At 38.2% G+C, this 16,336-nt stretch overlaps 1 protein-coding gene across 1 annotated transcript in view; it reads right to left on the bottom strand.

The window, feature by feature from the left end:
* Positions 1-16,043, bottom strand: part of HPSE2 (heparanase 2 (inactive)) — a 260,303-nt gene extending 244,260 nt beyond the window's left edge. Inside the window, exons 1-2 of the mRNA XM_037050907.1 lie at positions 15,947-16,043; positions 12,519-12,692 (exon numbers count right to left, since the gene is read on the bottom strand). Of these exons, the coding sequence (XP_036906802.1) occupies positions 12,519-12,692; positions 15,947-16,043 (271 nt within the window). The remainder of the gene's footprint in view (positions 1-12,518; positions 12,693-15,946) is intronic.
* Positions 16,044-16,336: the final 293 nt, after the last annotated feature.

Genomic DNA, 16,336 nt, shown 5'->3' with positions numbered 1-16,336 from the left:
TCACAACCCAGTGACTTAGTTGCCCTGCTCTGGTGAAAACCTAGGGCTCCGATCCTGCTACTTAACAGGCACAAACAGCCCAAAAGATGGTGCAAGAACTCAAAGTCCCAGAGCCAATAACTCTAAGCGACCAACAGATTGCCAGCCTCTCAGAAGCCCAATTTAAAACACTATTTATCAGGATGCTCACAGAATTGGTAGAGTACAGTCACAAATTAGAGGAACTTAGTCACAAATTAGAGGAACATATGAAGGCTAAACTAATTGAAATGAAGGGAGATGTCCAGGAAACCAATAGCGATGGAAAGGAAAATGGGACTCAAATCAAGGGAGTGGACCAGAAGGAAGAACGAAACATCCAACCAGAAAATAGTAAAGAAACAAGAATTCAAAAAAATGAGGAGAGGCTTAGGAACCTCCAGGACATCTTTAAACGTTCCAACATCCGGATTATAGGGGTACCAGAAGGGGGAAAGAAACAGCCACGAGTGGAAAACTTATTTGAACAAATAATAAAGGAGAACTTCCCCAGTCTGGCAAAGGAAATAGACTTCCAGGAAATCCAGGAAGCTCAGAGAGTCCCAAAGAAGTTGGACCCAAGAAGGAACACACCAAGGCACATCATAATTACATTAGCCAAGACTAAAATGAAGGAGAGAATCCTAGAAGCAGCAAGGGATAAGGGGACAGTCACCTACAAAGGAGTACCCATCAGACTGTCAGCGGATTTCTCAAAAGAGACCTTACAGGCAAGAAGGGGCTGGAAAGAAGTATTCCAAGTCATGAAATCCAAAGACCTACAGCCAAGATTGCTTTATCCAGCAAAACTTTCATTTAGAATGGAAGGACAGATAAAGTGCTTCTCAGATAAGGTCAAGTTCAAGGAGTTCATCATCACCAAGCCCTTATTATATGAAATGCTAAAGGGACTTATATAAGAAAAAGAAGATGAAAAATATGAACAGTGAAAGGACAGCAAACACACAGTTATTAACAACCACACCTAAAACAAAAGCAAACCAAGAGGACAGCTAGATCAGGAGTGGAACCATAGAAATGAAGAACACATGGAGGGATAGAAACAGGGGGGTGGGAGGAGGAGAAGGGGGGAGAAGGCACAGAAAATAGCATAGATGGTAGGTAGAAAATAGATAGGGGGGAGGGCGAGAATAGTGGGGGAAATGTAGAATCTAAAGAACTTGAGACACGTGGTTATAAACTAAGGGGGGGAGAAGGGTGGGGGAGGGAGTGTGCGGGTGGAGGGGAATGAAGGGAGGAATAGAACAACTGTAATGGTATAATCAATAAACTATATTTAAAAAAAAAAAGAAAGCTGAGGCAGCCCAGGTGAGAGGGGAAAAGAGTGGGTAAGCTAGAGTTTAAGAATGAATGCAATTTTTATTAAATGTATATTAAGTAATAAAAAAAAAGAGCATTCAATAGGGAAAGGACAGTCTTTTAAATAAGCAGTGCTGAACAAGTTTAGCTTCACATTTCAAAAAGATGAATTTAGACCCCTATTTCATGATGTACTAAAAATTAACTCATTTTGAATCTTATGCCTAAATGTAAGAACAAAAACTATAAAAACTTTAGAAGGAAATATAGGGAAAAAACTTTGTGACCTTGGGTTAGGCAAACATATAACACCAAAAGCAAGATCCGTATAAAATTGATAAATTGAATGTTAACAAAGTTCAAAACTTGGTACGTCAAAAGATGACACCAAGAAAGTGAAAAGATAAGCTATAGACTAAAAGAATATATTTGCAAATCACTTGAGAAAGAGTTTGTATTCAAAATATATTTAAAACTCTTACAACTCAATAATAAGATAGCCCAATTAAAAGGGCAAAATATTTCAGTAGACATTCACCAAAGAAGCTGTAAGAATGGCTGATAAGCACATAAAAAGATGCTCAACATCATTATTTTTAATGAAGTGCTAATTAAAGCCATATTAAAATATTACTTTGAACACACTACAATGGCTACCTAAAAATAAAAAACAGACTCATAGAAACAGAGACCAAAGGGATGGTTACTGGAGCAGGGGATGATGGGATGAGTGGAAAGGGGAAGAGAAATGTAGTCAATACTATTGTGATAAGTTTACATGGTGATAGATGATTACTAGAATTAGTAGTGTAATCACATTGTAAGGTATAAAAATGTCAAAATATGATGCTGTACACCTGAAACTAATATAACCAATACAAGATTATCTACTAGGCCTGGCTGGTGTGGCCCAGTGGATTGAGTGCCAGCCTGTGAACCAAAAGGTGGCTGGTTCGATTCCCAGTCAGGGCACATGCCTGGGTTTCAGGCCAGGTCCTTATCTGGAGGCATGTGAGAGGCAACTGCACATTGATGTTTCTCTCCTTCTCTTTCTCCCTCCCTACCCCCTCTCTAAAAAAAATAAATATCAAAAAACCTCAAAATCCCCTTTAAAAAAGATTATATACCAACTATACTTAAATAAAAATAAATGTAAAAAAGAAAGTCATTATAAAGTATTTCCAAAGATATAACAAAACAGAAACTATTTTATATCATTACTGATGACGATGTGAAATAGTATAGCTACTTTGGAAAACAGTTTGGAAGTTCGTTAAAAAGAAACGTAAATTTACTATACAAACTCATAACTGCATTCACCTTCAAGGTATCTCCCTAAGACAAATGAAACCATTATTTATCATGGTCAAAAAGCAGAAACAATACAAATGTCTATCATCTGGTGAATGGAAAGGCAAAATGTGACATGTATTACATTCATTCATTGGAACATTATTTATCAATAAAAAAAGAACTATTTTACATTCTACAACATGGATAAACCTGAAAACATGCTAAGTGAAATAAGTCAGATATAAAAGAATATGCATTGTATGTTTTCAGTTTTATGAAACGTCAGAAAAGAAAAATTTATAAAGACAAAGCAGATTAGTGTTTCCTGGGCCTGGGAATGATTATAGGAATTGACTAAAAACTGGCATGGGGGATCTTTTTTGAGTGATGAAAATGTATTTAGAATTCCAGCCAAGATGGAGGTGTAGGTGGAAACACTGTGCCTCCTGGCACAACCAAGTTTAAATACAACAAACTTTTAGTAACAGAAATGCAACCAAAACACAGAAAATTGAGCTGTACGGAAGTCTGACAACAATGAACCATTCAACCAGACTGGTAAGAAGGGCAGAGCCAGTGGCTGGCAGAGCAGGGTCGCACAGGAAAAAGTGGCCAGACCTACAAAGGTGAACAGGCAGCGGCTGGCAGATGCCAGGCGTGGGGTGGCAATGGGCAGACCCAGTGAGGGCACAAGGTGGCTGGCTGACCGTGGTCACACATTCACACGCAGATAAATCAGGCAAAAAAATGAGCAGTGAGACAGACTGCACAAACCAGGGCCCCAGTGCCAGAAATTAAAGCCTAAAAGCACCAATTGGAAAAACTTTCAGGGTTGAGGTGCCGGGAGAGGTTCCCAGGCTCACAGAGAGTTCGCTGGAGAGACCCACAGGGTCCGGGAGAGTGCAAAAGCCCACACATCTGGGAACCAGCACCAGAAGGGCCCAATTTGCTTGCAAGAAGTAGCAGAGGGGACCGAAATCCAAGAGAGTGTGGAACAAGTGCAATTGCCCCTCTCTGACCCCGCCCCCACATACAAGGTCACAACCCAGTGACTGGGTTGCCCCGCCCTGGTGAACACCTAAGGATTCGCCCCTCATATGTAACTGGCGCTACCTGACCAAAACATTATGGCTCAAGCAGAATAGCTCAAAGCCCCAGAGCCAATACTTCTAAGCGACCAAGAGACAGCCAACCTATCAGATGCACAGTTCAAAATACTGGTGATCAGGATGCTCACAGAACTGGTAGATTATAGTCACAAATTAGAGGAATAAATGAAGGCTAAACTAATTGAAATGAAGGGAAATACACAGGAAACCAATAGGGATGGAAAGGAAACTGGGACTCAAATCAATGGAGTGGACCAGAAGGAAGTAAGAAACAACCAAACAGAAAAGAATGAAGAAACAAGAATTTAAAAAAAAAATGAGGAGAGGCTTAGTAACCTCCAGGACATCTTTAAACATTCCAACATATGAATTATAGAGATACCAGAAGGGGAAGAGGGACAGCAACAAGTGGAAAACTTATCTGAACAAATAATATAGGAGAACTTCCCCAATCTGGAAAAGGAAATAGACTTCCAGGAAATCCAGGAAGCTCAGGGAGTCTCAAAGAAGTTGGACCCAAGAAGGAACACACCAAGGCACATCATAATTACATTAGCCAAGATCAAAATGAAGGAGAGAATCCTAGAAGCAGCAAGAGATAAGGGGACAGTCACCTACAAAGGAGTACCCATCAGACTGTCAGCGGATTTCTCAAAAGAGACCTTCCAGGCAAGAAAGGGCTGGGAAGAAGTATTCCAAGTCATGAAATCCAAAGACCTACAGCCAAGATTGCTTTATCCAGCAAAACTTTCATTTAGAATGGAAGGACAGATAAAGTGCTTCTCAGATAAGGTCAAGTTCAAGGAGTTCATCATCACCAAGCCCTTATTATATGAAATGCTAAAGGGACTTATATAAGAAAAAGAAGATGAAAAATATGAACAGTGAAAGGACAGCAAACACACAGTTATTAACAACCACACCTAAAACAAAAGCAAACCAAGAAGACAGCTAGATCAGGAGTGGAACCATAGAAATGAAGATCACATGGAGGGTTAGCAACAGGGGAGTGAGAGGAGGAGAAGTGGGGAGAAGGTACAGAGAATAAGTAGCATAGATGGTAGGTAGAAAATAGACAAGGGGAAGGGCAAAAATAGTATGGGAAATACAGAATCTAAAGAACTTGTGACATGTGGACATAAACTAAAGGGGGGGAATGGTGGGGGAGGGGGTGTTCAGGGTGGAGGGGAATGAAGGGGGGAATGGGACAACTGTAATGGCATAATCAATAAAATAAATTTTCAAAATATGTAAAAAAAAGAAAATGTATTTAAATTGGAGTGTGAAGATTGTTGTACAAATTGAAAAATTCACTAAGAATCAGTGAATTGCAAAATGAACAAGGAGAAAGGGAGGAATAGGGGAAGGGAGAGAGGGAGGAGTACATTAATTCCTTGTCAGAAAAGCTTAAGGTCAAGTTTAGTACTTTAGTTTGAATTAAAAGGTCAAAGAATACAGAGGGTAGTAAAAAAAGAACCTCCCTTTCACTCAGAAGTCCCAAGTTCCTGACAGATGTAGCACTTACTGCTGCATTTGGCAGTTTGCTTGACCTTTCCAATAGGTTTCTTCACCTGCAGAACATTTACTTATTTAGCATTTTGGGGCCCAAAGAGGAGTGTTAGAAAGTGCTATGTAAACTACATAATATGCAAATATTGGATGACAATATTATTACCAATTACAAATGTAAGGCTCCTAAGGAACTATTTCATCACCAACCAGTGGCAGGGAATATGCATTGCCTTTAAAATAAAAAAGATAAACATAGTATATTCTCATTTTTTGGTAACAGCAATATTAAGATACTGCTTACATAGTAAACAATTTAAGATAAGTTTACATATTATACAATTCACCAAGTTAATGTCTATAATTCAGTGGTTTTAAGGATATCCACAGAGTTGTGCAACCATCACTGCATCATTGCACCAAATTTTAGAACATTTTCACTAACTGGAAAAGAAATTTCATGCTTTTTAGCAGTTACTGCTCATCCCCAAAATAAACCCTAGGGATAACAATTAATCTACCTTCTGCTTATTAGACTTGCCCATTCTGGACATTTCACATAAAGAGAATTATACTGTATGTTTTTTGCAACTGGTTTCTTCATGTAGCATTATCTTGTCAAGGCTCATGCACATTGTAGCATATATCAAAACTCCATTTCTTCCTATGGACAAACAATATTCCATTGTATGGCTAGAACTCATTTTATTTATTCATTCATCAGTTGATGGACATTGGGTTGTTTCTGTATTTATTTGTTTATTTATTTATTTATTTATTTGCTATTATGGATAATGCTGCTATGAATATTTGTATACAAGTTTTTAAAAAGATTTTATTTATTTATCTTTAGAGGGGAAGGGAAGCAGAGAGGGAGAGAAATATCAAAGTATGGTTGCCTCTCACGCATCCCCTTCTGGGAACTGGCCTGCAACCCAGGCATGTGCCCTGACTGGGAATCAAACCCAGATCGTTTGGTTCACAGGCCCGGCTCAACCCACTAAGCTACACCAGCCAGGGTTGCATACAAGTTTTTGTGTGGGCATATGTTTCTCATAGCCATAAACCTAGGAGTGGAATTGCTAGGTTGTATTTAACTGTAATTCTATATTTAACTTTTTGAAGAAGTGCCAAATTGTTTTCCAAAATGGCTATACCATTTTATGTTCCTGCCAGCAGTGTATGAGTCCAATTCTTCTACATCTTTGCCAAGAGTTGTTCTTTTCCTTTTATATTATTATGGCCATCCCAGTAGAGGTGAAGCACTATTTCATTCTGGTTTTGATTTGTGTTTCCTTGATGGCTAATGATATTGAGCATCTTTTCATGTGTTTAATTACATTTTATATTTCTTCTTTTGGAAATCCTTTGCCCAAATAGATTATTTAACTGATCCTTGTGTTGTCCTTAGTGTGAAGTGAAGCAATACAAGTCAAATCCAGGGTTCTAAGAAGTAGATCTAAACTGTGGCTCATAGTCTTTTTTTGTAATTAATAGACTTTATTTTTATCTTTTAGAGCAATTTTCAGTTTACAGAAAATTGCATGGGTAGTACCAACAGTTCCTGTATACTCTATCGTCCCCCTCCATACACACAATCTCCCCCATTATGAACACCTTGCCTTGGTGTGGCACATTTGTTACAACGAAAGAGCCAATAATGATATGTTGTTATAATTCAAGTCTATGGTTTACATTAAGATTTACTCTTTGTGTTCCAAGGCTGTATGGGTTTTGATAAATGCATAATATCATTTATCCATCATTACAGTATGATACAGAAGAAGCTCTTCCTTCAAAATCTTATATTCCATCTATTCATCCTTTTCTCCATCCCCCAACTCCTGAAAACCACTGATCTGTTCACTCTCTATAGCTCTACCTTTGCCAGAATGGCATGTAGTTGGAATTGTGGCTCACGGTGTCTTAAATGAGCCATGGATTTGGTCTCACATGCTGTGAACAGTCACTGGTGGTGCATGCCCTATACCCATAGCCCAAAAATGACCAGAGCAGGTTTCTTCTCCCCCATGTCTACCTAATATGAACAGGAAAGTCACTTGTGTGTCAATGAGTCAGAACAACAGACTCCACTTTAGCTTTCACAAGTTACAGAAGGGATTTAAAGTAAGAACAGCAGGCAAGAAGAGATAGATAGGACCAGGTCAGTTAGATTGTTCTTTTTTGTAGCATCCTGACCTAAACAAAGTTAAATATTTAAGAAATGAGTAGAAGGTGTAGAAAGTGATAATTATTTACTCTGTTTCTTAAAGAGTCAGTTGTACCTCAAAGTGGATCATACCAGTGATAACAAAAAATAAATGATCTTCGTCCTATCAATGATTCATCCCACATCCACACACGTAACTGCTACCCCATAAATTCTTTCTCCAACTATCCAACTGTACCAACAAGCAGTTAAACACTGTAAACTGTAACACTAAACCATGTTGATGAGATAACATGATTCTCCACTATGACAATGAACAGAAATAAAGAATTGATATAATTTAAAGTTCACTACATTCCTTAATAATTAAATAACACAATAAGTGCCTACAAATGTAAGCTATGAATTTATCAACACCTTTGTGTATTATTTATTTTTTCCTACATTATTTGTTGGTGTAGCAACTTCTCTGATTTATTCTATACCCCTTTCTAACTCTAAAGAGTTCTTTGAATTCAAATATGTGAGTGTTTAACTATTCAATAGTGTTAACTTTATCCTGCCTTTAGATAATAAGCTCCTATAGCATATGAATTCTTTGTTGTGTGTATCTACTCTCCACCACAATCAGTTCTATCAAAAGATACCATAGTGGGCAGAGAAGGACTTCAAGGATGTCCTATAATTCCTACTCCAGTACTTGGCATATTTTGCATAGCAGGTGCTCAATAGTACACACATATTAAACACAAGAGTGAATAAATAGCAAAAAAGTGTGTATGTGGATGGGTACATGTAGAGAAAGAACTGATAAGGTGAAGGTGATGAAGGGGAGATGAGGACAGGGAGAAGAAAAGGAGAAAAGTAAGCAGGTAAAGAAACTATGAATACATATAGCTTTTCATCATTCTCTCTCCTCTTTCCTGCTCCTTTCCTTCCCTAACCATCAAGACTCTATCCTGTGAAGATATAGTTCTCTAAAGCTCTGGGCTGTGACAGTGTCATAAACAATTGGCAACATGTTTGAAGACAGTGGCTCAACTCTATGTTTGGCCTTCCCAAGGTTTTAAGTGTTAGATATACACAAATATATACAACTGAAATGTATAAACGGCTATTCATAAGTACATCAGATATTAATCCACATAACCACAGAATAAAAGCTTAATAATTACTGAATGAATAAATGACCAAATAAAGCTGGAATTCCAGAATCATTATGTCTAAGGGATTAAATTTTGTAAGATCAGAAATTTGATTTTATGAACTCATTCAGTAGACATCAGATTCCAGGGAACTGAATCACAAAACTAAAATCATAAAAGAATAATTGGTAAGTATATAGTAGGTCAGATGACTATATGACACTACGTAATTACAGTAGCTTTTATTTGCTGACAGGAGTGGGCAGATTTACTTAGAGAATGCACTTAATTTGGGGAGCAATATATATGTACAGCTCAGTGAGAGATGCCGCATTATTTTCAGAGGATTTTTGTTAAGAATAACCTAAACAACAAACACCATGTCCCAGGAGCAATGTTGGACCAAAGTGCACTTCCAGTTTGATTTCTAGCTTCCAAATTCCCCCAGTTCTTTCTTAATTTTGATTCACCAATGATTAATAGAAATGCAAATAATTACAATATTCACCTAGCATTAAGCAAATACAAAGTTTACAATTAATGACTCTTAAGGAAGCATCTTATATCTTCAGAATGTAGTTAAAAAATTTGTATTGAAAAGTCATCCTTTCACAGATTTTGACAGCTAAACTTTTGTAATTTTTACCTCCTGCCACAGGGATATCTTACGCTTATGGTCTACAGTGTACACTACACATTGATTTTTTTTAAAAGGGGAAAACAGTAAGCTAGCCACTTGAAGTCTTTCTACTTTTCAGAGAAATAACCAAAGAAATGTCTACTTCAGCTTTTCCTGTGCTAGATTTGCTCTCAAGATAAAATACTTGTTAACAGGATGAGGGTACATGGGAGGATGAGTGATAAAAGGACTAGCCAGTTCTACTGTCCTTCCCTAATTTGGGCATGAAGGTTAAACTATTACCTCTATCCCGCAAAGATAAGGTTACAAAGAAGAAAACAGATAAAAGTTTGGAGAGACAAGTCTAAGCCAGGAGGATGACAACGCAGACAATTTTTGAGACAGAAGTCTGAATGTAAAACACAATAGTTGTGAGCAGAATACACAAGATATCTCAAGAGATATAATTCTAGCACATGAAAAACTATCAGTAGTTTTGGTGATTGTTGGGGTAGGGAGTGTGAGGGGACTAAACAGTAATGGCAAAATATAATAAAGATAAAAAATAAAATTAATTAGAAGAAGCAGTAAAATAAATCTCCTCAGACTCTAAAAGGTATATTGAGTTTGGCAGACTATTTATTAGTCATATAAAAAATACAGAAATGCAGTTTTTAAAATAAAAGGAAAGGGAGTTGCGGGAGGACCAAGTCTAGCCTTAGTTAGAGACTCGAAACCACGTATGTCGACCTAGATAGAAATGTTCATAAAAAGATTACCAGATATTTTCCATTTTATTGAATTTTAAAATTTATAAATTTGCTTATTCTCCTACCCATTCTTAACTATATACTTATTTATTTCCTTATCTTTTTGTGTGTCTTTTCTCCTCATAAATGATTCTTTGTTTTTGTCGAACGCTTAGGAGGCATTTAAAAAGGTGATGGTGGGAATCATTAATCGTGTGGCTAAAGTGACTAAATAACATTTAAAAATGTAATCAGCTGCATCTCCAAAGTAATATAATTTGAGGGAAGAAGGTGGATGGGAAGGGGGGCCCTCAGTTGTCTGGAATAGATGGGTATATGCAGAAAGATGCATATACTCTCTTTACCGACCCGCCCCTACCACCAAATCACGGCAGCTATTCCAACTAAAGGGACAATGCTAATTTATTTTAGCAAGCTCCCCAAAACCCTAGAGGGATTATGGCCATCAATCACTTGTAAGTAAGTTTTAACTGCTTTGGTTTATCTACAACTTGCTGAGATTTTTTAGAAACCCATTTTATTTCAGTAGCACAATATTTTAAAAAGACAGCAAGTAAGTAAGGCTTTATTTAAGCAGAGCATGTATTCTACAGCTCACCACTCCTTACTGTCCTACTCTCATGGGAGAGGACCCACCACTCCTTACTGTCATATACTCACCCATTTTAAGTATTATTTGTCATTGGTTCTTCATGACCATTGTAATGAGCTGTTTGGGAAATGCAATATTTAAAGAATAGTTTGCTCTTGGGAACAGAGCTGAGCTGTGTGGAGTATGATATTGCAGCTGGGCAAGGTTAGGTGAATAGTCATGAGTAGACATCATAAAACACCAAAGGATGTCAAGGAGTACGAAGTAGAATATGGGAAGGGGAGAGATCAGCAAAGGATTTTGCCTACTACATCGTATTTCCCTGGTTAAAGCTGACCACATCACTCTTGCTTCTGTCACAGAATGTATGATAAATACCCAGGCAGGTTGGGAAGATGAGAAGCCTCCAGCTACCTCAGTACTTCACCCAACCACAAAAGCATCTTCAGTTCAGTTCAATGGGTCTCCATCTATCCCCTAAGTCTTCCCAAATTTCTCCTACTCCAGGGGAGGAAGAGAGAAAAGAAGAATACAAGAGCTACATTCCAGTTAATGGCAACAGATAAGAAAACAGGGCACATTCTTATAAGGCCCTCATTCTTCTTATCTTATTATGAGGACTTCAACTTCTGGTGTACAATAAATTTGCACATGCATATGTATGTGTGTACACTCCAGACACACACAGGGTAGCTATGGATACGTAAGGCCATGGACAAAAGTTCTGATATCAGTTTGTAACAGTAATTTTAAGAGAACTCGGTTTGTTTGACTCAATTGTCTCATTCTAAGGTTTATCAAAATGTCTTTTAATTGGAGAATCAGAACATTTTCAAATTGATACTATGCATAATTTTAGCTAAAACCCATATTAATTGCCTCGATAATATTAGAGTCATGGAATCTACAGAATATCATCTGTATCTCAACATACATATATATCATTAGAAAGAATAGTGGAATTTAGGCAATATTTCTCTAAAGTGTGTTACATGGAATATTATTGCATGGGATGAGAAGAAGTCACACACACACACACACACACACACACTTCAGTGACTAAATAAGACTGAGCCCTGTGAAAAATGAAAATGTGGGTCTCTTTATTTAAAAATTAAGAATTTCATAGAGAACAGAGGGACAGTGACCAGAGGGGGGAGGGGAGGGAATTTCAGGGGAAATAGGGGAGGGATTTAGAGGAACAAATATAAAGGATACATGGTCAACAACTAAGAAGGGTGGAAATGGGAGGGAGGGGGAAGCACGGGGCGGGGGTGGGATGAGATGGGAATAATAGACAGAAAACTGTACTTGAAAAATAATTAAATTTAAAAAAATTTTAAAAAAAAGAATTTCAAGACAGCAAGGGCACAGTGTTGAACCAAGCAAGGGTCTGTTCTCAGCATGGGACTGTGTGGTTGTACAGGCTGTGCAGCCCTGAGAGAAATCCTAGTTAAATGGCTTAGGGAACGCTGGGTTAAACATGCTATACAGTTTCATTGCAGCAGGACTTCTCACACCCTTTTCTAGGCTAATGTGAATGGTGAATCTCCAAGTGGTGCATATGGTAGCAAAGTCCCCAAACATATGTGACTAAGCTCTTTTGAATTATTATAAACGGCATCTTGTAGGACGAATGTGCCACACACTGTAAAACGCAGCACTAGCCGTGCAGACTGGGAGTATCTGGTTTAGCATCAATTTGTTAGTTACAAATCACATGTAATGTTTTCCTCATATTGGGAAATCAGGTAACTAGAGATAACTATAAGTACAGATGCAAATGGTGTGGATTCACTAAATCTACCGCTCTTCACTATTTGATCTTTTACTATTTGAAAAATCAACTCAGTGGCCAAACACTCCAGGTGTTTTCCTAGCTAGTACTCTAGAGACGGACTGATTGTGACTATATCCCACACTAGCATTTCCCCCTTAATCTTGTCAATTAGAGGAAGTAACATCTTACTTACCATTGCCCAGTTCCCAAGAAATGTTGTACTTTTTGCTGGCGCTGTACTTCAACAGACTCAAGGCACTAGAACTGTTCCAGGAGTTATTGGGATTGCGACGCAGTGCATTTAGAGCAAATATCAGGTGGAGTCCAGAGCAATCAGCAAAGTTGTAAAGTTTGTCTAGAGACCTGGCTGGGAAGAAGCAGAGAAAGGCTTGTAACTTTCAAATCAACATTCCAACAAAAGGAAAATATTAGCTACTACAAAAGCCCTTCTATGGGCTTCCTAATAGTAATTACACAGAGGGGTTTCTCAAAGTGGCCATTACCTTTTGGTTCAGGGTACATTTCAAGGTGACTGTGGACAGCAACACACACAACTGCAGACAGAGGCTGCAAAGCAGCAGCAATTCTAGTCCACAGTATGTTTTATTTGATAACCAAACACTGAGTTGCTAACACTTAAAATGGAAAGATCTCATAAAGTAGCTAGATTTCTAGCTTCTCAAAAGATCTGACACTATTAGGTCTATATTCCTTTATAAAATGATAGGAACAGTGTCAGAGGACAAGACCAGGACAGGGCTGGCTGCTGAGTCTTGGAAAATAGCTCAGCCCAGCAGCACTTTAAAAAAAATCACCCAATTCCACATTTTTAGTATCTCTAAGAATGGAAGTCCCATAACCATTAGTAGAGATATGCTCATTGTCAGGCTGATCCCAAATACTATCGACTCCACTTGCTGTGTGTCCCATACGCATCCCATTTCTTCATTTCTGCTACCACTATTCTAGTTCTGGCTCTTATTTCCACTTGCATAAATTGCCATAATATCTGTACTTGCATGTCTATATCTAGATTCCTTCCATCCTGCTGGATTCATCTTCCTTCAGTCAATTTCATCTGTTTCACTCACCCCTCAAAACCTTAGTGGATATTCAAGACTATTTTCTTCCATTATTTCCCTCCCCCAAATCCAGGCCTCCATGGTGTCAATGAGTTCTTTGTTGGTGCCAGCCAGTTCTACTTAATAGAGAATCCCCTACCCCACTGGCCTTTGCTCTAATTATCCCCCTCATTTAGCATGCCCTCTTTCCTTACTTGTCCTTTAGGCAGTATTTCTCAAGGTATGAGTGACATGAATTTAAGTGGTATTCAGATGGAAAAAATGTAGGTTAATAATTATGCACAGAGGTTCACATTATCCGAGTCCTTAGAGTAGGATTTCTCGAACATAGCTCTGTGGGACACTAGGGGGTAGATCCACAAGATGTCTCTAGGATGCTCTCTAGAATTTAAAAGAATTAGCTAACTTAACAAGAGAAAACTCACAAGGATGATAACTAAATAGGTTGCTCACAAAATAATTTGAATATTAAAAGGTCAAGAGAGGTCTATTTTGAAGTCTTTTAATATTTATGATTGTGCCATTAAAGTTAAATTATTTTATCAAAAAATACAAACTATTCAATTAAATATTTTGTTCATTCAAATTGTTCAGCTGCAACAATATACAATAAAATACTTATTGTAATAATTTTTAGCTTCATATGCAAACTAAAATCATACTCAAACTTTTACATCTAAAATTAATATAAATGTACTCTTTTTAGGTAGATTGATTTCCTTTATGTGGTTTTCCCATCAATAACATTATTTTGTTCAATGTCATTTTATTACAACATTGATGAGATGCCTTAGCTACTTAACTCTTGTTTATATAAATTAGCATATGGTAAGACTGGTTTCATTATACACAGTTTCTCTTTAAGTCACAGACCCTACCAATGATTAAGTGAGGACATACTGTAATCAACTCCATAGAATGAGGATTTCCTTTGTTTGTTTCCTGTATATTGGAAAAACAAATATATAGCTAACACAAAAGCACATCAAGCCTATGATTTGCTGGATTGAGACAGGGATGTCCAACCCACAGCCCACAGGCTGCACATGGCCCAAGATGGATATGCATGCAGCCCAAGACAAAAATCACAAATTTAGTTAAAACTTTTTTTTTTGGCTCATCAGTTTTCATTAGTGTTTGTGTATTAAATGTGTGACCCAGGACAACTCTTAATCTTCCAGTGTGTCCCAGAGATGCCAAATGGTTGGACATACCTGATTTAGACAAGGCTAAATGTAACAGGGTGCAGCCAGGGGCCCCCAAATGAAGGATTTGAAATGGGGTCCAGAAGCTGGGGTATCCAGGAAATGTAAAAATATAGGATACCCCCCCAAGTCTGCACTAGAGGATGGGACACAGGAAGCAGGGCCATTGAAAGTTATTTTGCATATCAACAGTTGGCCAGCTCCACAGATGATATGCAAAAATGGTTATTTTACATGTATGTAACAGCTGGCTAGCTTCATGGAGATGTTAAGTAGCTGTGGTCATGCTTTGAACAAGGGAGATGGGAGTGATGTAACTGGGAGGCAGTTCCCCCTGGTTATAGCCCCTGCATGAGAGCTTAGATGCGGTTCCATCCCTGCCATGGGTCCATGCCTGCCAGGACTAACTATGGCAGCCCAGAAATATTGAAAACTGCAGGAGTGCTAGCAGGTGTAGCTGATTGTGGGAGGAGTTGGAAATGGTGTTACAGAGGAGGTTCCGGGTTGGTATTTAAAACTAAAGGTGGGACACAATGAGGGAGGGAGAGATAATGCAGGACTATAGACAAGAGACAATGCAGGACAATGAGAGAGGACAATGTGAAACCTTGCAGGGAAGGAAAAGGCTGAAAGGACTCTTGCTAGTGGGACATGGGAAGGTGCCACATGGTTTTGGATTAAGACTGGAGATTATAGCAACTCAGTTGATGGTGCTGGGGACTTCGGAAAACCTGCCTAGCCAAGCGCAGATTACTGAGATGAACCAGGAGGAGTGAGCTGAGGACTTCTGTTCTTTTTCTTCTGGAGGACAGTACTTCTGATTGGCAGGTTCTGAGACTGGCCTGCCAGGGCCAAGAGGGAAGGAAGGACTGTGTGTGTTTGTGGGTGTTTTAAGGGACTTAGGAATTTTTGACAGCAACATTCTGTCATTACCCTAAATGTGTATAACTTTTAAATAAATATTTCCTTTCCTTTTTAGCAAACTCTTGCATTGAGAGCCACAGTTCCTAAGGGCAACAGACAAAGAACTATAGTACATAGAAAACCCCCATGAGTCCATTCTGAAACAAAAATGCATTTATGAAAAAAACTGTCAATGTAAAGTGTGAAGAAATGATATAAATGGTTTTCTTAACATGGCAAAAATGAGAATTAGAGTTCTAGAAATTTTGGAAATACTTTGCTAAGGATAAATTGAGGTCCTGCCTTCTTCATGGAATCATTCCTGAATATGTCAACCTCCCCACAGTGACTTCAACCTTTTCTACACTCAGGATCTGTACAATTTATTGAAATCTGAGTGCCTAGTGACATCTCCTATGACATTGTCATACCTTGAGATTTACCTCTTAATGTAGTCACTTTCTCAGAGTGCATGGCTTGTTTCCCAGTTCCACTGTTAAGTTCCTTAAGGCTAATTCTGTATCTCATTATATCCTTTACAACACCTACCAGAGAGCGATTTCCTGCCTTAATATCAGGTTGAAGAGTTCTAACAACCCAAATCCTTTTAGTTGCAAATAAGTGGTCTAATAAGAAATTGAAAGGTCCCAAAGAGAGATCTAATAGTATTGCTAGCTCAAGAGATGTACTGTAGAGTTTATGAGAAAATTGCATATGTTTGAACAGAGAACATTTAGTAGATGCTCAACAAATGCATCTTTGTTGCAACATCTACTGTCAGGTCCCATCTTTAAGCAAGCAGATACTTCAAGATGGCTTTC

The sequence above is a fragment of the Sturnira hondurensis genome, unplaced genomic scaffold, assembly GCF_014824575.4.
Source record: "Sturnira hondurensis isolate 20B ecotype Veracruz unplaced genomic scaffold, ASM1482457v3 Scaffold0006849, whole genome shotgun sequence".
Classification (NCBI taxonomy): domain Eukaryota; kingdom Metazoa; phylum Chordata; class Mammalia; order Chiroptera; family Phyllostomidae; genus Sturnira; species Sturnira hondurensis.
Note: the sequence above shows the minus strand (reverse complement) of the source record. Positions and strands in the feature narration are given on the sequence as shown.